The sequence below is a fragment of the Terrapene carolina genome, unplaced genomic scaffold (assembly GCF_002925995.2).
Source record: "Terrapene carolina triunguis isolate 2854851 unplaced genomic scaffold, T_m_triunguis-2.0 Scaffold84, whole genome shotgun sequence".
NCBI classification, from domain to species: domain Eukaryota; kingdom Metazoa; phylum Chordata; order Testudines; family Emydidae; genus Terrapene; species Terrapene triunguis.
In genome coordinates, this window is record NW_020664435.1 from 29,657,153 (window position 1) to 29,681,392 (window position 24,240).

The window sequence follows — 24,240 nt, forward strand, 5'->3', positions numbered from 1 at the left end:
GGTGCCTGGAGCCGGCCCTGTTGTTGACTGTGCAAAAGACCTGAACAGATCTTAGACTCTGGGAAAGGCTTGAACATGCTCCTGTAAATCTTGTTCATTCCCCTTCAACAGAAGCATTTCTGAAGTGTCTGGAGCTAAATTCAGTGACAATAGAATGACTTGATATACTCACCCGAGAGCCATCTCTTCCTGTTGCCCCAGCTTCGCCTCTGAGGCCTGGTAAACCCTGGAAACAGGAAAAAACAAACAAACCCCACCATGTTATATTGTTAATGAAGGCCAGAGACAAAAAGAGATCTAAACTCCCTATTCTAACTGCATCATCATGGTGCCCATTCAATTCTTATTCATACATGGAGACATAATTCCTTCCTTCTTTATGTGCAGTTATTGTATGTGTATCTTGAGTGCAGAAGGAAATCTTCATTTTGGGGCACATTCTCTTTTTAACATGCAGACTGAAATCTGACTCTCCTGAATGAGAGTTTAATAGCAAATGCATTGCTCAGTGTGCCATTGCTTGTGCTAAGCAGTGAGTTGTGGAGTGAAGTTGCAGAGGAAGAGGAATGACATAGGGCCACCCCAAAAAGCACAAAAGAAAGGTTAAAAGAGTTGCAAGCTCAGTTCCCCTTCTCCCAACGTGGAAATCCTGCTCCATAGCCATAGACCTTCCTCCCAGGTCACAGCATGTTTGAATGGGATTAAGGATTCGATTACAAATTACAATCTGTGAAAAAGTTGAGGGGCTTGCTACTGATCTCAATCTGGCTTGCACCAATGTGAGATATGAATCAGGCTGCTCCCTCCCCCTTTTCCTTTGGCCCATAAAAGCAGTATGTACAAATTCTCCTGGGAATCCGCATTATACTTTATGCTTAGAGCAGGAAAAATAATTGTTGAACACAATGGGAGCATATAAATGGTTACATAGTGAACGAGGGTCACAAGAAGGATAGTCATTGGCCATCTCTGTAGCCTCAAGGAATCAGAATACGATTCAGCCCTAATTGTTCTTCTCAAATATGTACTATTGCTTTGCATTGATCCACATGGCAGCTACCTAGATACTGTATCTTATAAAGAGTGTCAGGCAATTCCAGGCCTCATCCCTTTTTGACTGCATCTTTAGCTGAATGCCTTTTGATTCCTTTAGTCAAAACAAATGAAGCAATATTGCCAACCTCAGGCTTAGAGGTCATTCACTAGATTTCATACTCTCACACCCCGAGAAAGGCTTTGGTTGCTGAGATATTTCTCTGATTCCCCTTGGATACCCAGATTACTCAAAAACTTAGGCACTTCACATTGGGAGTATCTGACAAAATGATACTAGATTTTGCAATTCTTTGTTGAGTTTTATACACAGTAGTAATATGAATGGGGTGAGTTGCTCAGGCAAACTGAAGGGCATTCCTAATTCCAAAATTAAAACCAGAGTTTCTTAATCCATTTCCCAAGAATAAAATTGTGAATGGATCAGCCAGATGAAGGAAAATACCGTGCCGTAAGTATGAAACTGCCAACGTGTATTCGTTCTACATTTGCTAACTACATGTCATAAATATTACAGGTCCTGTAACTAGTGCTCAGCCCTCAACGAGTTGTAGCAAAGTAGGCGGAGCCCTTTTTACATAGCTCCATTCTGACTGTAATTAGTACTCACTGAAGACAAGTTTAATATATCTCTCAGTAAACTCATGGGGCCCAGTCCTGAAAAGTGATAAGTGACCACTACTCCTACTGATTCCCAAGGGTAGTCAAGGGTGCCGGCATCAGAGAGGAGGCTTTCAGAACCTCACAAGATCATGACTTTGTTGAGAAAATAGCCCATTTACTCATGTGCTAGTGGTGGGTTTCTCTGAAATACAGTTTCACATAACTTTTCAGCTTTGGTGAAAGTTATATTCAGGTGACCTCTATGTTCAATTGTTTTAAAACAGCCCCCCCCTCTCCCCTGCAACCTGTGCACATGTGTTTCAGTTGTAATGAAACTGGTTGAAACTGGTGACTTACCTTTTCACCTTTGCCTCCTGGGACACCAGCAATACCCCTCTCACCTGGGATTCCACCAGAGCCGGCTGGGCCTGGACCACCAGGGGCACCAGCATTGCCAGGTTCACCCTAGCAGTAACAAGGGAACATGTAAGAAAGGAATGATTTGTTCTGTAAGGGTCTCAGCAAAATTATCTTAGCATTGAATTCCCCATCTTTCTTCTAATTTTTGAAAGGACTGACTCAATAAATCATTCTTATCTTCAAATAGTCCACCTCAAATTTTAGAAGATTTTTTAAAATTTATCTCTGTGGTAAATGGGTGCAACTTCATTGCTTTCAATAGAGTTCCCTGAAGGCAGTGGAGTAGTGCTTGTTCACTCCACGGCTGAATTTTGCTTCAGGTGAACAGCCTGATCTTCCAAAACAACAGTAATCTTCCATTTTGCCCAGGAACCTGCCCCCCTCTCCCGCGTCACCCCAATTTTCTACTAGAGAAAAGGCCCAAATCAGAACCATTTCCCTGACTCTTTAGAATCTGGAGGTCTTGACAGAATGGAGGTTGGATTCCAAACTCAACTTTACTGATGAGATTTTGCAAAGATAAGACAATGCCTGGCTTTCCTTGTTTCTCTGTGACTTTAGCCGTGATCCCCAGTCACTAAATGATGCTCTTGCTTCCAGTTTTTGCAACTTGATCTGTGGGTCAAGTGAAACTTAAGCACCAGATTCACCCGGGCTTCAACCAGGCTTTTGTTTTTGTGGGGGCAGTTTTGTGTCAGCTCATCATTGGGCTCACACGTTGTCACAGATATCAGTAATTAAGATATAGAAATGTAGGTGCTAATGTTTGCATTGATGAAAGTTTGGCACAAAGAGTCAGGCACAGTATAAATCCAGTTCAAAAGAGGCGAATGGAACACTTAGCTAACATAAATTGTATCAGTGATTACTAGCTGGAATCTCACTCCCATCCTCTGTGAAGGGAAAATGTTCAGTGCATAACAAACTAGTACATACTAGGCCTCAATGGAGCTTTGCCATTTGACACCACCTGAGGATCTGGCCCATTGTCTCAGGGATATATGTAGGCAATTGTCATCAGCATCAAGTGGAGTTATGCACTTGATCATCAAGGTTTCAGTAGTCATAGCAGTAGCAGTTTGCAAAGGCTTACCTTGTTACCATCAGGGCCTGGTGGGCCAGTTGCACCACGGCTTCCTATGGAACCTACAGGACCAGCAGCGCCGCTTTCACCTGGAGCGCCACGTTCACCCTGAAAGAGACAGGTTGGTTTGAGTTGTCCTTTATAAACCAGAGCCATTAAAGGGTTGGTTGATTGCACCAAACTCTTTATTTGATGTGAAAAAAAATTACATTGGCATTCACATTGTGTAAAATATATTCCATGTACCCTTTCTAAAGGGCCTGGTTTTCCAAGACCTTGCACCTTGTGCAGTCACTTATACCTGTGCAAACTGGGTGCAAAATGCAAACACACCAGAATGGCAGTTTTACACCCACTTTGTACTGGTATAAATGACTTCACTAGGCATTAGAGAATCTGGTCCATAGTTTTTGACACATACCTACCAATATAAAACCCCAAAAGCTTTTAATCGAGAGAGATTGCCAGTTAAAATACAAATATTTTCTAAGCACCAAATTCTGCCTTTGGACAGGGTGCACACAACTTCTCTTAACAATATCCATGTGCACAATTGTGAACTGATGCCCCACAGGCAATTTGGGGGCAGGATTAGGATTCTAATGGGGGTCCACCCATATGGAGCAGCTCTCAGGATTAGGGCCATTGCAATTATCAAACAACCATCTTTATTGTCTGTTTTAATTCAGTAATGCTCATTATCAGCCCTAAGAACATTAAGTGTTTATATATACAGTTTTTAAAAGGAAAAAAGGCATCTCCCAGTTTCTAAGTGTTTTGAAGCCAACCGGATAGTTTTCTGATAAGCAGTTTACGGACAACATAAATAAAATGTAAATTATGTCTCCCAATCAGAGCTTTTCCTGCATGGCAGGAGAACATAACTGCCATGAACTCTTTGCTTCTGCTAGTAGCCATATGGTCAAATTTTGAAAAGCAACTAGTTAAACAGGTGTTTTAAAGAACCAATGTCCAAAGCCAGAGCACCCGTCTATGCCCACCACAGAAGTATAGTGTTTTGTCTACTTCTGAGCATGAGCAGGGGGATTCTGCATTACTTTGTGCAATGCAGAGAAGCCTCTGCAGCATCTCTTTACACTATCATGCTGGGGTTGGAGGTAAGGTAGGTTTGGAAGTGACTAGGTGTGTTGGGGGGGGTCATGGCTTGTAGTTTAGTGCACAACATACCTAATCCATAGCACAAAGAAATCTATTGTTTTCACTGTGCTTTGGACCAGACCTTCTATGCATATGCAGAGGTCAAACATGACATGGGAGGGAGCAGCAGGCCATTCCCATTATTTTCCCACTACATGGGAGGATTAGCAGGCCCTGATGCATGCTCTGGGGCTGAGAATTCTCATTCCTCATGAGTTTATCGAGTCTTATTAGAAATGTACATAAATAAAGAAAACTTTATCAAGACAGAGTTTGAAAATGTACTATGAAGAGTAACTTACTCTTAGGCCAGCAGGACCGGGGAGGCCAAATTCACCTTGAATACCCTAGACAAAAGAGAAACATGGGTTAAGCTGATTTCTAAAGCAGGCTTGTCATGATTGCTGTGGTCTTACATTTGTTTTTTTAAATACTAGTTAGAAATACTTTTCAGTGCAACAACATATGACAAATATGGCACACCACCACCTGGTCTTTGGTGCACAAAGGTGGGTGAGGATGAAAGGGCGCAGAGACCCTTTCCTCCCCAAACATGCAGTCAAACAGTATCCCATGGCACTGGCAGGTCTAGCTTTCAAACTTATGCAGACTCTGGAGGCCTGCTTCACCACTGAGTTACCCCAATTTTATGCCCATGTAATTCAGTAGATTTTAATGGAATTACACTGGCATAAAACTAGAAAAATGCCGGAGGAACAGCAGACACTGAAGTTTTGGAATGGAAATTTTCTGTCAAATAATTTCCATTTATTGTCAGTCTATTTTTAAAGATATTCAACCTGGAATACATAGTGTAAATCAGATCAGGCTTGAAATGTCATAGCAGGGTTTGGCTTTGTTCATACTAGAACTCTGAAATAAGAAATACTCCTCAATTGCTAAGTGAGCCTCTTGATTTGTTGCCGCCTTTAATAATGAATTAGATAGAAACTTTGCATACAATATGGAACACTTTTCATTTTGGTAAATGGAGGATCTAAACTAGACTTCGTTTTTCTTCACCTTATGTATGAGTTTAATCACAGCACATCAACCGCCACTACTTGCAAACTACTGCTTGTGTTACTCACTCTGTCGCCTGGTTTACCAGCTTCACCAGCAGGGCCTGAGGGGCCTGGGAGACCCTAAATGAAAAGAAATACACATATGAATAAAGTTATTACCTGAAATACTGAATGCATTTCAGACTGTTACGGAAGAGCCTACACATCTTACAGTAAAGCAGCAGTAAGAGGCCAAGTTTAGAACGTGAAAGAACAAGGGACATGTTTTGCTTTCAGGGCCTGACTTAAAGCACACTGAAAGACTTCAGATGATTTCAGTGGGCTTTTGATCAGGTCCTAAGCTATAAGAACAATTATGTAGTCCTACTGCATGGGAGTAAATATCTGGGCCCAAATATTTTTGACATTTATTCATACATTGAGTGTTTTGACACAGTTACACTGAAGAAGTCTAAATATTTGAGATTTCAGCTGGCTATATAGAGATCTACTAAGAAAGTTCTGAATGGGCGAAGGTGAGCTCACAAAGAACGGGAGAGTTAAATATTCACTATAGTGTTTGCTACTATGAATGATAAAATATATGGGATAATATTTGGCAAGTGAATATTTACTTACTTGGAAGCCAGGGGGGCCAGCTGGACCTTGTTCACCTTTTGCACCAGGATTGCCCTAGAAGGAATTAAAAAGAAAAATGCTTAACTAGGACCTGGAAATACAAGAGAAGGTTTTTCATATTGGAAGCCCTGTAATTTAACATTAAACCAAGAACGTTCTGCAACTAGGTTTATGATGTAGAAGCTGTTACTTACAGCAATGCCAGGGGGACCTTGTGCACCATTGTTGCCATCAGGACCAGGAGCACCCTAAACACAGTATTGGAGAAAGATTTGATGACTCATTTATAAATACCAGCTTTCCTGTCTTTCTGAATTACACACCTGCTCTGAAAGTATAGGGCCATAATAGCTTATTTTGTACCTGCAACTGGTCTAGTTAATAAAAGTCTTTATCCTGCTCAGATTTCTATCCATTTGTGCTTAATAGATGCATTGTAAGAAGATAGCAACAGTGCTCACAATTGCATTGTGGGATGGCTATGGTTCTAGAACTAACTTGAAGTCATGGGGTCAAATTCATCCCTGGTGAAACTTCCTTCAGTGAAGTTATATGAATGAATTTGATCCATCAGCCTTAGAAAAAGAAAAGAGTTCTTGATGGCAGGATGTGGATGATAAGCAATACCTTCCACTGGAGATTTAGTAAATCTCATAAATAATATGAAGAAAACAGGATTTGAGGGATAAATTGGAAATGAATAAGCTTTCCTTTTCAGAATTGATTTATATAGGAAGGGATCTGATGTATGGGGCAAACCAAGCAGAGTAATTCACATTTAAAATTTAACATTAGTCCAATGTGTACTGATAGAAGGTTAGACACATGTTTACAGAGTGTTCTCCTATTTCATCAGTTATTCTTTGGTTCACTTGCACAAACTAATGCTATCTTCTCTTTGCGGGGGCCTTGAATATATGTTATTGCTCTCCTACCTCCTATCTATATGTTACTAGATAAAATATACACATACCCGTGAGCCAGCAACACCAACATTGCCTCTGTCACCAGGTTTGCCAGGTTCACCCTATAGTAAATGGGGGGTGGGGTGGGGGAAGGGAGGGAGAAACACAAACAAATTAAGCAAGTCATCATTTTGGAAACAGTTAAAATGCCAATCAAAGATTGTTATTTTCCATGCCACAAAATCTATTATCATGTTCCTTTATCCCTATATTTTCAAACCTTTTCACTGGATAGTTGAAGAGGTAGGAGAAAACATCTATACAATAGAAATAATTACCTCATCCTTTTTTTCAAATCCCCATTCATCTATATTGGCAGGGCTCAGTTCTGCTCTCTGAGATGCTGTACATGGTGGCTTTCACTAGACAACACCATAAATCCAGGGGTTTGAGTGTAAAAATTACCTATCACACCTACGGGATTGATCCAAAACTCACTAAAGTCAATGGGAGTATTTCTGCTGGCTTCAATGGGCTTTAGATCAGACTGTATATATTCAGACATATTCAGAAAGCTTTTGAAGGGCCAGACCCTGAAGTTCCTCTATAGTTGAAATGCATACAGAGGACCAATGTTTGTAGAACAATTAAATATAGAGATCAGCACTAAAATGAACATATATTGTAATATGCACTTAATCTGATAACAGCCTTAAACATTTTCTACTGGTTGGTTGAAAAAATATTGTTTCTATTTTGGGTTACTGCACAAATTACTAGAGAGACAAAAATGTCCTGATAGCATTAAGTATACTATACTCAATAAATATGCTCAATAAATAACAATGTAAATGGCATGCAAGCAGATTCAAGTGCTTAACTATAATTATTATGAAGATAACTCTCTACCAAGAAGTAGGCTCACAGTTATATAAAGCTCTGCTCTATTGTACTTACATTGGGACCTTTTGGTCCAGGGAATCCAATGTTGCCAGGCTCGCCTCTTGCACCAGCTGGACCAGTTGGGCCAACTCTACCATCGGCACCAGGGAAACCCTAGAAAAATCAATCAGACTTTTGAATGCCTATTTTTTAATCGCTGGCCCATGGTTCAGTTTCTTTCTGTGACGTAAAGAAAAGAGTTACTTGTATGGGGAAACAGCAAACACCCAGGGCTAGTCTACACTACCCGCCCGGATTGGCGGGTAGAAATCAATCTCTCGGGGATCGATTTATCGTGTCTCATCTAGATGGATAAATCGATCCCCGAATCAACGCGCTTACTCCCACCTCATCAGGAGGAGTAAGCGCCGTCGACGGGGGAGCCGCGGCGGTCCATTTGCCGCTGTCCTCACAGCGGGGTAAGTCGAATAGGATACGCCGAATTCAGCGATGCTATTCGCGTAGCTGAATTTGCGTATCTTAAATCGACCCCCCCCCTTAGTGTAGACCTAGCCCTAGTGTATATGGTTTACTTTTAAAAATTGGAGAGCATATCTGAATATACAGTCACTCTCAGTACACGTTTTCTCCTTTCTGTGATAATGGTAATCATATTTTTATTGTTACTTCACTTTTTGGCATTATGGGCCTGATCCAAAGCCCATGGAAAGACTCCCATTGACCTCCATGGATTTTGGATCAGTCTCTTGAGCAATAAAATACATAACTGTAATGGATACTTTAAAATAGATCTCATTGACTTTAAACATAGTTGTGCTAAAGCTGAGCAATGTGATTTCAGCTTCCTAAATATAGCTATTAGTGGTGTTTTAATATATATTTGGAAAATATAATGAAAAGAAAAGAATACTTACAACGGGACCTTCCTTGCCAGCAGGGCCTGGGTTACCAGGTTGACCTGGAAGACCCTAAAACAGAAAGGTTTTATTGTCATGAAATTCATTCAGATCATAACCCCCCCCCCCCAGCTTTTTCTATATACTATCTAAATAAGTTGCAGTAAATAAGTCTTTATTTTCTATTGTTTGCACCAAAAACACATTAAAGCAGAACTCAATAATATATTCCCACACAGATTGAAAACAGTCATTTTAATTCCGTATACTGTATTTTATAATATGTGTGCCACTTGGTTAAAATCATTTAGGCCCTAATCCTGCAAACATTCACAAATTTAAAGGTAAGTATGTGCATAAGTGTTTGAAGAATTGGGGGCTAATGGTTTATACATTCATTAGAAAGCTGATGGAGACAAATTTTACAGAGGGTGAATTAGAGAGAATAAAACCAATGCCATGAAGGCAGTGACAGACTAGGGCCAGATCCTGCACCACTGAACTCAATGGGAGTTTTGCTACTGACTTTAATGGGAGCAGTATAGAGTTCTAGATAACCTATCAACTCATGTGAATTTATGGACAAGATTTATTGTTTTTTCAGTTAACATGACTAACAATATGGGCCAATGTGGCTTAGAGAAAACTGTAACAGACACACACATTTGAACTATGATCATAATTACCACATTGTATAAGTAATAATTAAGGCTAAGATTTTGTCATGGTTATTTTTAGTATAAATCACGTACAGTATAAGTCATGGGCAATAAACAAAAATTGACGGAAGCCGTGACCTGTCTGTGACTTTTGCTGCTGGAGCTCCATAGTGTCTCCTGCCACCATGGTGGCTGAGAACTGCAGGGTTCCCTCTCTTCCCTCCCTCCCTCCCATGCGCATGAGGCTGTTGTCTGTCACTGGAACCCTGAGGAAGGCCCCCTGAAGAGGTTGTCGGGGACTCTGAGGAGGCTATCACCCATCGCTGGAACCCTGCCGGGGCCACTCTGGCTGCCAGCTCCAGTCCCATGGCCTCAGAGGCTGAAGCAGAAAATGTCACTGAGGTCTCTGGAAGTCACGGATTCCGTATTCCATGACATAAACGTAGCCTTAGTAATAATCAGTGGAATCACCTTTGTTCTGTGTTTGTACCGTGCCTAGCACAATGGGGTCCTGGTCCATGATTGGGGCCCTTAGTTGCTACCAAGATAGCACTATATAATAATAATTAATTTCATTAAATGTTTTGATGTTGTTTAATCATTTTGTTGAAGAAAGCACTCATAATACCAAGAGATCTGTATAATGACAGGCTGATGGAAATTTGCCAGTTATCCTCTGTGATAATGGACAAAAATATCCTCTCATTTTTGAATAGTTTTCTCCCACAAAATGTAAGTCATTTCCCTTCTTGCAATTCTCCAGCAAAGCTACTGAGTTCAGACTTACTCTTGGACCGAGGAGGCCAGGCTCACCAGGGCGACCAGAATCACCGCTAGGACCCCTAGCACCAGCGGGACCAGGAGCACCGCGACTTCCAGCAGGTCCCTACCAAAAAAAAAAAAAAAAATTAAAAAAAAAAATTAAAACCAAGGCAGAGATAATTAGCCATCATCCATATATATAACTAAAGAAATCCTGCATTACACTGCTTGACTAGAAGCAAATTGTATAAAAACTCACCATACCACCAGCTCTGCCATCAGATCCAGGGAGACCACGAGACCCAGGAACGCCCTACGAATAACAAACACAAAACAGATTAAGAATGGAAAAGAGATTAAGTCACTTGCTAAGGCAGAGTTTGCTAAAGCTCAGAATACAAACCAGAACTGCTGGTATCTCAGATGAGTCTGAATCTGAGCACCCTCAATTGTGGGGAAATCTGGATCCCAAGAGAGATCCAAACTTTGTGTTTTCCCAGAGCTCTAATGGGTTGAACCAGGACTTTTGGTCTGAGCACCCTCAGTGTTTGGTAAAATTCAACTCTGGATCTGGGGCCAGATTTTGGGGATGATCCTCTAATCTGATCCATGCAGGTGGGCCCTTGCACCCATGCAGAGCCTTACTGACTCCTGGCACATTCCACATGAGTACAAGGAACTGCCCATGCAGCTCAGATTGCAATATCGGGGCCTTTCTGTCTATAGCTAATCACTAATCTTCATCTGAAACACATGTGGGATTAGCATTCCCTTTTCTTTCCTCTCCGGGTGAGCACCAGATCCTATGAGGGGCTGAGTGCCTCCTGCAGGAAGCTGGTCTTGCTCCCCTTCAGCTGGAGGTGCTATCAGCACCTTGTCAGAGATACTCCCAGCCTGGCAGGATCGAGTCTCTTGCTTTCGATTACATTTATGTGTATCAATGTGTTTTTAAAGGGCTAAGTGCATTTATGGGCCTCTAAAAACAATAAATATTTAACAAACAACAATAATTTAAACCAACCATAAACATATACTTTGAGGACAAGCATAATTTGCAGCATTAATATGTACTATGCGGAAATGGCTCAGATCACTGGATACAATATCTGTTCAATGGGCACATTCCAAGGGGGCTAGACTTAGCCGGAATAGTACGGATAGCAGCATTAATGACTCTTCATTTCTTTATTTGTATTTGTCGTTCTAGCTTTGCTGTGTCATTTCCCTTCTTTTTTGCTTATGGCAGAAATGTGCAAGGAGAACCTACTCTTAGACCTGCTGGACCAGGAGCACCGGTAGCACCAGCTTCACCAGTAGAGCCTCTCTTGCCTTCCTCACCATTTGGACCAGCGGGACCCGGTGCACCAGCAGCACCCTGTTTTAATGTGAATAGAGAAAAAGATCAGAATCTTACGCGACAGGCTACAGTAAAATCCATTCACTGAAACACGTTTCACGTGCTACCATACTCACAGGTTCACCCTTGTTACCAGTTTCTCCCTTGGATCCAGCAGGGCCAGGCTCACCCTAGAGTCAAGCAAAGAGGTCACAGAATTAAACACCCTAAAAAAATACTTTCTTCCACCCGTGCAAGCTTTCTATGCAGCAAAGAACTATTCAATAATGTAATGGGGGTATCCTGCATCGTTCTATTTTGATAGACAATCAGGGGCCATTCCTGGTATGTGTCTGATGGATGTTTTTGGTTTAACACACATGGAACAATTCATAGAAAACAATATGTTAAAAGATCATTTAAAATAACCTCAATTGACCTAAAGCATTCAGGGCCTGCTGCTCAGTTGGCATTATACCAGCCGAGGGCCTGGCACTAAGACGGTTGTTGGATCTTTCTGCCTTACACAAGTTTGGATAGCATTAGTGTGCAAGAACTACTGAGCTTTATGGTCATCACACCGTAAGGATGTGCAACATATGAATTCTTAAGTCACAACAAGCCAAGAGGTGGCAAAACATGGAAGTGAGCTGCTATGTGTAACTTGAAATGCCTTGGAAAGAAAAACTAAAACATTTGTCATTAAAGATAAAATATATCCAGCAGGTTTTACAAGTGTGGATACTTTGGCCATTATAAAATAGAGATATACTATAGACTATGCCACTTACAGCAAGTCCTCTAGCACCAGCTGCACCAGCTGGGCCAGCAGGTCCAGGAATACCACGAGGACCAGGCAAACCAGGAGCACCAGCAACACCAGGAAGACCCTGTTAAGCAAAAAAGAAAGAACGTAACAATCTCATTATCTTCTTTGTCACTTTAATTGAAACATGCTTTCTGAAGCAACTCAGCTTGAATTTAGAGATACTTACAGCTGCACCTTTAGCACCAGCAATGCCATTAGCACCAGGGTTGCCCTAATAAGGAAGACAAAAGGTATTGGTTAATATAATCTTCTGCTTACTCCCCCGAGCTCCAAGAATTCACATTTGCTGATAGCAAGATTGAAGCTAACTTACTGCAGGGCCAACGGGGCCAGAAGCACCAGGAAGTCCAGGCTCACCTCTTGGACCAGCAGGACCACTGGGACCGACAGCACCAGCAGCTCCAATATCCCCCTATTTGAGAAAATGGTATCAGACCTTTCATTTACAAGAACAGTGCAGTAGATATACCACAGCATGGTATCTTTCAGTATACACTATTAATACCACTGCAACCTGAGATTAATAATAAATGTCAGCATTTGTTATTGCTGTGTGAGATATGAAGAAACTGAGGCTATGTCTACACTATGAGCTGTGGTGTGATTCCCCAAGTCGTGTACATGTACTCGATGAAAGCTACCGTGAGTATAACTAGCACTGTAGCCATGGTAGCACGAGTAGTGGCAGCAGAGGCATGGCTGAGCTGTGCAAAATACATACCCACTGGTGTTAGGTGGGTGGGTGTGCACTTGGTACTGCTCAGCTGTGCCTCCATTGCCTCTACCCATGCTACCGCAGCTACACTGCTATTTATACTTGTGCTAGCTCAACGAGAAGTAACATGAGTGTACGTACACGATCCAGGGAATCACACTCTGAGGTCATGGTGTAGACATAGCCTTTTTACCTGTTTTCAGAGGCACTGAGCCTTGGAAGCCTATGTAGTTCCCATGGAAGTCAGTGGCTTTCATGGGAGCTGTGGGTCCCCAGCACCCCTGAAAAATGAGACCATATATTATTATCCAAGATCACACAGCAAGTCAATTATGGAACCATTCTGCATGGCTGCAAATAATGACACAAGGTGCAGGGCAACCGTGAATCGGTCTCAAAGTGCCTCCAAGCAAGGGATGGCCAATTTAATTTTTTTGCATCTGAACTTATAATAAGCTACTGGCAGGGTATCAATTACACCTTTTTATGGGATCTTACCTTTTTTTTTTTCCAACGGTACATCAGAATTAGAGGCTATCTTAGCTGAGACAGAATCTTTAAAACTCAGCCCTTGGACCCATAATTGTTCTGATTACTTATGTATTCATAAACTGACTGCACAAACTCTCTGGTGTTACTGGATACACTCTGGGTAAGGTTTTCTTTGGTTTCTAAAGCTATTGCCTGCGTGCGTCCTCATCTTCAATACAGAGTTTCAGTTTGTAAAGACTAAGGATCCCAGCAAACAATTCTCCATCATTCTGATCTAAATATGAATCAAGATAGATTTGTCTGCTGGCACATGTAATCTTTGTGGGAAGCACATCTGTATTAAGGAGGAGGGTAGCACCAGCAAACTACTCTAGCTTATTCAAAATCAGTGTAGCCCTTGGCCTCTTGGCAAGTTGTCAATACAGCTCCCAAATGGGGCATAACTTGACTTACTGGCCTAAATCCTGCCATTCTTTCTCCATCAAAAAATCCCATTTTATTTAATGGGAGTTTTAACTCAATAAGAACTCCAAGATCTGACCTACAGCAAATGGATTATCTAACCTATAATCTGCAATGGGGACAAGTTATTTACTTGAGGGTTAAAGTGAAGCTATAATTATTTTTAATTGTAGATTCTTCATAGTAATTTTTGGAACTCAGGAAATAAGGAGCCTGATTCTCCACCAACCTGGACCTTGTGTAGTTTTTGATACCTGTGACAAGTGGGTGTAAAATGCTACCATGCTGATTTGGCATGTTTCACCTCCACTTGTCACAGGTATACATAACTGCACAAGGTGTGAAGTAGTGATGAACCAGGCTCTATATCTCCATAAGTGTCTTTATCTGTTCATTTCTTAGATTCAGATTTAATCTAATCTATTATTAACTATAGAGGAAATCTTGCTCTCAGGTCCAGAGTATGAGTCTCTTACTGGCATTTCTTCTATAGATTATTCTGCATTCATTCTGCTCCGAGAAGTTCAGTTTATATCAATGCCAATGCGGCAATCAGTTTGAGTGCTGAATAAGGAACAGATCTGTACCAAAGAGCCCTCAGCTGGACTTTACAATCCTGTATGCAATTGACATGTTTTATGTAATCCTTTTGGGCACATGCTCCCTATGATCATTTGGGGCAAACATTCCCTGTGATTCTTTAGGAAAAAATAAATTAAAATAGTCTAGCTGTGCGGAAAAGCTGGCATATTTCAAAATATTGTTACTTATGTATATATGTAATAATATTTCCAAAAGATTGTAAGGGTTTTTCCTCATTCTGATCTGTAACAATAATGTTTGGTTTGAAAGCACTGCAGTGTCAAATGTGAGTGCACATTTTGCTGTGCATAAGAATTAGATGGTACATTTCACCTTCCTCTAAAAGAAGATATTCATACCTTGGCACCAGGAGCACCTGGAAAACCTGGAGGACCAGCAGTACCAATGGGGCCCTACAAAATGAAAGAGACAAAGTGTTTAGAGAGATTACTGAAAACACAGGCACCTTAGTTGCTGAAATAAATATATGGCAAAATACGAATGTATCTGATCAATTACTTATCAATACATCTTCTGAATCTCAGAAGTGACAAGATCAGCTTTCTATAAACAATCAGAAATAGGATTGATGCTGAATAATATTTGCATTGTGGGTTAAGACTTTATAAATGAGGGAAGACTCCTGTCTAAGAACCAAAACACATGACCAGGGCAGGAAAGTACAGGATGGGCAGAGGCAGCCATCTGCTAGTGCCAGGCAGGATGACTCACAGCAAACTACCACAACAAACAAAGGGGGAGCATGTTATTCTGGCCAGGAGCAGTGCACCAGCTACTCCTTGCTGCTGATGCTTATCAATTGTACATCCCACTGCACTAGGCATGTGTGTTATGTAGGGCAACTGGCCAGCTGCTTGCATGGGAGAGGGAAAGGTTCCCTCAACTCTTTGCATTACCTTGCACTCTAGTGCCTGAAGCAACTCCCACTGAAGTCAATGTGAGTCCTTCCATTGACTTCAATAGGTGATGGACCTGGCCATAGGGCAGCAAAGGGCAGGATTTGACCCTAAGATGTGAATGGATTGTACAATAGTTACCATGATTACCTCCAAAAGGAAACCAGGATTTGTGGGTGGATGAGACAAAAGGCGACTTCACTTCCATTGTGATGAATAGGAGACAACTTATGCTCTGTAACTGTGGCAATCCACAGTAAGCACTAGTCACTGTGGGTTGCCTTACTTAAACAGTTATGCAGCACCTTAGCCATTCAACTGTTTCAATCTCTACTTCACTAAGTACAATACAGAACTGGGGTATGACCTACGGGTGGCAAATTGTATTATATTTGTGACGTAGACTCTCAGGATGATATTAACATAAACATCTTTATTCAACTAAAGTGGCTCTGTTTTTAAAAATGGAAAAAGCAAAGATATTTCAGCATTAACCTGCCGTTCCACTGGCCCTGTCATATCTAGATGCTGCTGTGAGACTTGATGCTTGGAATTATTATGGGACAAATATTCTGGCAGACAGAACCTAGACACAACAGGATGAGTTAGGGATAGCACTAAATCTCTTTGTTTTGGTGGATTTATAGCCTTCATTTATTTTGCTCTTCTTAACGACACAAAAAAGTGTTATTTTTTCTTAAATTATTAAGGGAAAGCATAACTATGATTCACCAATTATTGGTACTGTCATCATCTCATTCTGTTTCTATTGGGCTAAGACCTTCTCTCAATTACACTGGGGTAATTCATCAACAGGAACTACCCCCATTGATCCAAATGAAGTCAATGGGGTTTCCCAGTGTAACTGAGAGGAGAATTTGGTAGATTATTTCTATCCAATGTACTATATAACTGAAGGAACCACCGTGATCCTGCTTTTCTATGATTTTTAACCCAGAGGTAATAACCACAATGGTTGTATCTGCTAACATTAAAAAAACCCTGTACGATACATATGCAATAAATGTATGCTAAAAATCCATATCAGAAGTAATATGCATGAAAAGTAGCCATTTGCTGAACTTCCATCATCTTGATGTTTGGAATGTTTTTAATTCTGAGAAGCATGGAGAATGGAAGCGGAAAAGCACTTGGGTTTTTTTTAAAGTAAGTCTCGAGGAGGATCAGACATTAAATCACCTACACGTTGAAATTTGGTATGCCAAAGTTAGTAATTCTGCACACACAGAGGTCTGATTTGGATTGTACATCAGTGTAAATCCAGAGTGATTTCACTTAAGTCAGCCACCAATTAGGATTTTACATCAGTAGTAACTCGTCTGAATTTGTTTCAGTGTGAGAAAATTGCCTTTGAAACAATTAAAATGGTCTGGTTTTGCCCTTGAAAAGTAAAATAAAATCCCAGCTGCCTGGTCCATTTGGTATATAAATGAGTAAATGAGAGTACAATTTGATCCTTTCAAATGTCAGGTATGTTCTACCAATGTTAATGTCTGAGAATCTCAGCAAGTGGTGACTGAAAATGACATTATACTTCATATTTTACTGACTCCCTGCTGGTTCACAGACAATCATAAACAGAAAATTCTGCATAATTCAGGAGATGGCTACAAGACCTAAAATAACACCACCCCTCTGCCCCAAATGACCAAAGTTGTAACTTACAGCAGGACCGGTGGGGCCAGCGCTGCCATCACTTCCACGAGCACCCTACAGGAGAAAAATATGAGAATTAACTTCTGACACAGGATTAAAGAATATCTACTGAAAAGGCACAGTAAATATGACTTATGGCAAGTAAAATATACAGATATGAAGTCACTTACAGTGGGTCCAGGAGAACCTACTCTTCCTCTTTCACCGGGGAGGCCACGAGCACCCTGGAAGAATACATTTAATTAGTTATTTTGTACATGTGTGGCAAAACATTCACTGAGCAAGACATGACTTCAAGTTTTGACTGAGCAAGTTTTGCCTCCATCACTGTATTAACATCCTTCAGAGGAATAGGTTTCAGATTTTAATTCTGATCAGGCAAAGAATGTCATTCCAGTTAAACATGCACTGTTATATTAGGATGACTGACTTTAACAAAATTGATCACAGTGATTGGCAAGCATTAGAAGAGTTAGCTGAGAAATATCCTACAGATTTAGTAATTTTCTACATTATGAACAATAACAAATACTCACAGCTTGTCCTGGGCTACCATTTTCACCATGGGCACCAGGTTCACCCTATTAACAATAAAAAAATCGTTCATCAGTTAGGCCTACATTACATTTCTAATGGACTGCTCAATGGCCCTACAGAGATTTTAAGGGCCTGATCTTACTCTTACTGATCTCAATGGGAATCATACCACTGTCCTCAGTAAGAGTATATCTGCCCCTAAAGTCCCTAACTTTACATATCTAACATGTAGAACATACTCATACAGTGAGTAAAAGACCAGATTTGATCAGTATTTTTCAGTAGGTTTTTTTTTGCCCCCCCGCCCCCTTATTTTTGCCTTAGGTCATGATTACAAATGTTGGGTCAGCCCACTCCATCTAATGGCCAGAAGTAAGTCATTCCCCCAGTGCCTCGTATCTTGAGGCAAGTGATCAGAGATATGTGTGGGAGTCATCCAACTAAACACACCTTTTTCTATCCTTTGACCACTAGATGTTGCCCTGGATGCTGTCCCATAGGTGAATAAATCACTGTGCCAGAGCACTAATATTTTGTTCTGTAGAAGTATTATGAAGCTACAATATGGTTTTGCAAGAACTGTTGCAATCTAATTTGAGAACAAATAAATTTTGCTGGTTGACAGTGTAACATATATTTGTATGCAGTGATACCATATGATGTATTTGGTTTGTGACAATAAAAAGGTATAAATAGGTATAATGTGTAGCAGAGCTAAAATTCCCTAAATAGTGGCTCATTTAGCCTTATGAATCAGTGTTATAATTTGCACTCTATATGTCATGGATTCATGTAAATTAGTCCCTGTGAATATATCTGTTCTCCCCGAATCATGGGTCCTGCAAAGAAGTGAAAAGGCCAGATTTAACCCTGGTGTAACTTCCCTGTAATCAGCACAGATACACCATTAGTGAATTTGGCTTAATCTATTTCCAGTCATTATGTGTTAATAATTGCTCTCTCATTCATTTCACTATTTTTGTCTCATTTTCACCTACAAGTATTTAACAGAAATGTTGATAGCCTAATAGCTTGCCATTAAAGAAGTCAGCAATCAGATAGCATGCTGCATAGAGATATGAGAATTCTGTACTATAATCAACAGCATTTATTACCAGGCTCCCAGAAAAAAGTGAAGAAAGGAATTTTGTGTGAAATTTGTGGTTTGCTGATTTAATAACTGTCAAAATCCAACCTCTAGTATGAAATAAGCAGAAGCATCCCTGCTCCCAATTGGTTGTTTCTATCAACATTGCTATGAAGGACTGAAATGAAAAGGAAGGAAAAGTATGAAGGAAAGAAAGAATGACTAGATGGGAAACCTAATAAGTTGTTAAAAATGTCTATGTTTATGTGATTCTGCATTTCTCTGCCATGTTTAAATTCAGTTTTGCAAGGCTGCTCTTTAAATCTGTTGCTAAAGTGTGGCACTGTGAAGAAAAAAGCTCAGAAAGGCCAACTCAATCTAAACTAAAGCAACTTCACTAACTGTCAATGTTCTAACAGAAGGCAGCACCACAATACCTGGCTAAGCAACAAAATTTTTCAGGAAGGGGAGAGATTTTCATTGTAATGGACTTACAGCAGCCAATTGCCAAGTTCTTGTGTGGGACTTAGGATGTAGGGGCAGGAGAATCATGATTGTTTTAATACTGCTGGAAAGCTAATCATTAGGGGTCCAATCCTGCAGCTCTTACTCAGTAGAACTACTCTCATGAGTAACAGCTCAAGGCCCCAGACATGATCCCTCTTGTTAAGAAATGACATGTGTTTCTGTTACATGGGTCAACTGATGTTGGAATTATTTCATCCTGAGAAATGTTTAGGTGACAATGTAGGAGAGGAATTGGAGATAATAGCATGTGTATTTTGCTGGAAGAAGTTGTAAGTGCCCTATGTTTTAAACGCCATTATTCTGATTTAGTTTTTACCTTGACACCTGGAGCACCGGCTTGTCCCCTTTGACCATCCAGACCGTTGTGTCCCTATATTGGATAAAAATAATCATTAAAATGTATCTTGTTGCAAATCTTTATTCATGCCTACAAACTGTCATTCACATGTGGAAGGTCCATCTTTCCACTATCCCTCAATGCTAATCATATGGTTGTTTTTTCTTCCATTTTGTTATATCACGGACACACTCAAGGGTTTAATAAGACTCATTTTGCTAGTCCATATATTTACAATGTCTCTCACATACATTAATCTGTGAAAGATTTATGGGGACTTCAATATCCTGAGATATTTTCAGACTTGACCACATAGGTAAGAAATATGCTCACCCTAATTCCTTTAAAGCCGGGCAGACCAGGAGTTCCAGGGAAACCACGAGCACCCTTAAAGGAAACAGAGGGAGAGTGAAGGACTGTCTCTCACATTAGCAATTATAGCTAAAGGGAAAAACGATAACTTTCACAAAATATACTCATGTATTGACCAGATTAATAAATTAGGAAAAAGCTTTTAGCTATAGGCTGGGAGCCTGAACCTGTGAAATACTCAGCATTGTCAATTTCCATCCTTCACAGGGTCAGGCCCTTAACTACTAAGCAAAATTATTAACAATAAGCAGCCAATTGCCAAGTTCTTGTGTGGGATGCATAGGGTGTAGATCATAGCTGTTGTTAGGACATCAAATATGTTCTATACTAGTGTAGTCTTCTACACTAAAGGATCTACTCTCCTTTTCCTGTGCAATATCCTCCCCCCACCAAAAAAAAAAATTAATATGAGCCCCTAAACGTTTCTGATACACAGAATCTCTAGCTCCGTACACAAGAATATACATACAGAAGAATCCCTTAGGGTATGGAATGGCAGCAGAATAGCAGAGTAGCCCATTCAGGCCAGTATTACTAGTCTGCTAATATGTTCCTTTTCCTAAATGTCCCCAGGTTTTATCAACTACAAGACAATTATTCTGTTTAAAATATGATAGGTGATTTCTCACCTGAGGACCAGAAACGCCCCTCTCACCAGATCTTCCAGGTTTTCCAGGGTGACCCTAAAAAGTGACAGAAAAGAAAACTAGCTGTGTAACTAAGGAAATGGAACCACTTTTTAAAAATTGATGGAGGTTATCTTAAGTACATGGATGCTACATTTGCTTTAATTTCACTTTTCCTTTATTTTTGAGGCTTGAAGTCACATATGGAAAGATTTAAAATTTGTCTGTTTTACATTATGTTTGCAAAATGCAACATTTCTATAAAATCAATGGTTTGGGGAGTTATGGTTTATTTTTTGGTGTGTGTTTTACACTTTCAAGTAATTGTCACCAGAGCACCTAGGGGTGCCATTTAAATAATATTAGTTTAATTTAGAGATTTTAATCAGGAACATCTGACTCTAATGAAGATGAATGGTGTTTAATAACTACTTACATCTTCACCAGCCTTTCCAGGAGGACCAGCTGGACCACGGGAACCAACGGGACCCTATAAAAAAAGCACAAGGATTATGTGAAGTCGGACAATTGAAGTGAGACTGCTCAGTTGCTTTGATGTTCAATTTGAATTAGAGATGGGCCTGACATGGGACCCTGGTTCTGAGTCCTTCCATCCCAAGTTTTGTGGAAGCCAGTTGACTTTAGACTTGTGGAAGTCTGAGCCTCACTGCTCAGGCCTATCTCTGTGACAGGAGCAAACAGAAACAACAAATTCAAATATCCCTGGACATGCACATAAATAAAACATTCGGAGTTCAGATCCACTTCAATTTAACAGTAAGGGGAGGAAAATCTACTTACTGTTTGACCAGGTTCACCAGGCTCACCAGCAGGTCCTTGGAAACCTTGAGCACCCTAGAAGAAATAAGTTTTCTTAATATCATCTTATAGAATAAACCATTCATATTCTATACGCATATACTCCTTCTCCCCACCCCAATGACTGCAATATGAATACACTTACAGGGGGTCCACTTGTTCCAGGTGGGCCTCTGGGTCCCATTATACCCTAGAAAAAAATATATAATAAACCCGTTAGCATAATAATAATAATACTTGGCCATTATCTAGCACCTTTCATTTGAGGAGCACAAAATATGTTACAAACATTAATTCATTAAGTCTGACAACATTCCCGAGGGGTAGGAAGGGATTATAGCTGCCATTGTGTAATAGTTGAAGCACAGGAGGTTAAAGTGATCTGTCTCAAGCATACAGCCAGTCAAAGGCAGAGCTGGGAATAGAACCTAGGAGTTCCCTGACTCTGCTTCGCCTACTAGCTTACCACCAACTCACCCCAGTATATATGGGATATAATGAAACTATTAAAGACACACTGCCAATGCTGACAAGTCATTAGACTTCCTACTTTCTTTTTGGCTTGTAGGTGAGGATATGATACAAGTGCCCTTGCACACGGTCATTCCTCCTCTTGGCTTGCCTGCACTATTCTTGTGAGCAAACAGGCAGTGTGAAAGGATGATGTCACAACTATGCACATCCCCACAGTCATAAACAAACAACAAAAAAGCCATTGTTAAAGAATGTTACATTTTAGGGTCTCTCGACTGTGTCAGTGGCTCTTCAAAGGAAAGGAAGAGATATTGAAAAATGAAAACTGATATCATGGCAGGGCAATAAGAGAAAAAAAAATCTCGATAATGAATGATTATATATGCTACTATTACTATATGCTGCAAAATCCCTGTCAGTGTACTACTTTGGAAAGTGACTCTGTGTATACATTGCATATGTAATACTTTGCCAGATCTAGAGAAATTATTTTCATTTAAATTCTCCACTTTGCATTTTTTTGAACTTCATAGAGCAATCCATAAAGTGTTACAAGTTTATTTTGCTAAACGGATATTATGAACCCAAATTATGTCCTTAAAGAGGATTGTTAATAGACTAGCACACAATCTGTTAACAATTGTTTTATATATTACAGAGCAAACACAGAAACAAACAAATAAGCCACCCCAAACTCATCTATCTAAACTTCCATCATACAAATTCATATTTTATGGGATCTAGAGTGCTTGATGTCATAACTGAAATAATTAAGTATTAACAGATTATAATAATCTAAAATACATACATTAGATTATGTAACATTAGGGTCTCTTAAAAATGTGAACAGTCCTCATTAAAACTAATGAAAGCAACATATGCCTATTGAAAGAAGGACATTTCCCTATGGGATCAAGAGAAATCTTAGTAGGTGGTGAGACTGCGCAACCTGTATTTTACAATACATGATATGGTTACCAAAATATGTAATGATTTGGAGTAAAATTCCCGCTATGTGGACTCCCTGCACAAGGCCTGTGGACTACTTGTCTCACTTAAACCCTCAAATAGGGTCTAAGTAGGACTGGAGTGATACATAGGCCTTGCACTGGCTCTCTGCATGAAGGTGAATTCCACACCCATATTTTTCCCTATGTTTTTTTTCTGTGGCATTTAGAAATAAAGAATAAAATATTTCCTACAAGCAGATTTTGCTAAAATTCAAGATCTAAGAGATTTCTCACTATGAAATCACACAAGTTTTGGATATGATTAAGGAGTCCATTCTTCTTGCCATATGGGTGCATTATTCGCATTCATGCTAACAGAATTTACTCATACAGTACCTGTAGATATAGTAGTTTCCATTGAAAATGAATCATTTACCCATAGTTACCTCATAATAATATCCTAATCTTAACTTTTTCATGGCGACCATAGTTATTTACTCTCACATGATTGGTTATATACATTATTGGTATGTGGGGGAGGTAGGAGTACAGTAAACATGGGCATAGCTCAGATTCATTTTGAATATGTATAAATTCCATTCTGTCCAATCTTTCAGTGCTTCTGCGCTCAAAACTCCCATTGAAGATAAGGAAAGCTTTGAATGCAGACTGATTTTCACTGCACTACGTTTTTATTTAGGGCTGTCACAGGAGAAAAAAGTATTAAATAACAAGGGGCCGTAGGCTCACCTTTCTGCATGTAGCACCATTGGTGTTGCTGGTAGGGGGATGATATACTCTATTTGTTCACTCGTGGTGGAAAATTCTTTAGTTAGCACTTTGCTACAGTGACAGTCACAGGTGAATGAATCCTCATCTACATTTTCTCACGTCCTCCCAGGGACAGAGACAGCCTCCATCTAGATGCTCAGTTGTAAATTGTTTTATCCTTCCCCAGAGTTGTCACTGAAGCATTATGAGACACCCTGCTATTTGTTTTGCTATACATTGCCAAAGTACAAATACAATTTTATGATCTATTAACAGAGTTCATATATATATGAACAAATGATACATATTGGTTATTGAGGGAATGAGTGTGACTAATGCTATGACACGCAGGTGTGCCAACATCTTTTTATGAAAGTTTCATATCTAAGCTGTTTTCAGGAATGGAAACACTAATTGATCAGCCCCAATGCTGAACAGTTTAGCTGAACATGTTGGGGACAAATTCTACACTGAATTACAACCATACATCCACTAGTAACTTGAATAGGGGGTTGCACAGCTGTAAAATAGGGCAGAATTTAACTCACTGATTACATTTTAGGTACATTGGCAACACTAATATTGTGTGTAGTCACTGTTCCTGGAGACAAGTGACAAATTCTACCTTAATTTACACCTCTGA

General features: G+C 40.0%; 1 protein-coding gene across 1 annotated transcript in view; it reads right to left on the reverse strand.

Moving 5' to 3' along the window:
* The window catches only part of COL1A2 (collagen type I alpha 2 chain), a 50,751-nt gene that overhangs the window by 17,630 nt on the left and 8,881 nt on the right, over positions 1–24,240 (reverse strand). Inside the window, exons 7-33 of the mRNA XM_026649450.2 lie at positions 21,548–21,592; positions 21,385–21,438; positions 21,020–21,073; positions 20,587–20,640; positions 19,919–19,972; positions 19,565–19,618; positions 17,633–17,677; positions 17,267–17,320; positions 17,106–17,150; positions 14,862–14,915; positions 12,565–12,663; positions 12,418–12,462; positions 12,214–12,312; positions 11,560–11,613; positions 11,354–11,461; positions 10,346–10,399; positions 10,112–10,210; positions 8,684–8,737; positions 7,824–7,922; positions 6,935–6,988; positions 6,156–6,209; positions 5,962–6,015; positions 5,410–5,463; positions 4,621–4,665; positions 3,170–3,268; positions 2,014–2,121; positions 173–226 (exon numbers count right to left, since the gene is read on the reverse strand). Of these exons, the coding sequence (XP_026505235.1) occupies positions 173–226; positions 2,014–2,121; positions 3,170–3,268; positions 4,621–4,665; positions 5,410–5,463; positions 5,962–6,015; positions 6,156–6,209; positions 6,935–6,988; positions 7,824–7,922; positions 8,684–8,737; positions 10,112–10,210; positions 10,346–10,399; positions 11,354–11,461; positions 11,560–11,613; positions 12,214–12,312; positions 12,418–12,462; positions 12,565–12,663; positions 14,862–14,915; positions 17,106–17,150; positions 17,267–17,320; positions 17,633–17,677; positions 19,565–19,618; positions 19,919–19,972; positions 20,587–20,640; positions 21,020–21,073; positions 21,385–21,438; positions 21,548–21,592 (1,746 nt within the window). The remainder of the gene's footprint in view (positions 1–172; positions 227–2,013; positions 2,122–3,169; positions 3,269–4,620; positions 4,666–5,409; positions 5,464–5,961; positions 6,016–6,155; positions 6,210–6,934; positions 6,989–7,823; positions 7,923–8,683; positions 8,738–10,111; positions 10,211–10,345; positions 10,400–11,353; positions 11,462–11,559; positions 11,614–12,213; positions 12,313–12,417; positions 12,463–12,564; positions 12,664–14,861; positions 14,916–17,105; positions 17,151–17,266; positions 17,321–17,632; positions 17,678–19,564; positions 19,619–19,918; positions 19,973–20,586; positions 20,641–21,019; positions 21,074–21,384; positions 21,439–21,547; positions 21,593–24,240) is intronic.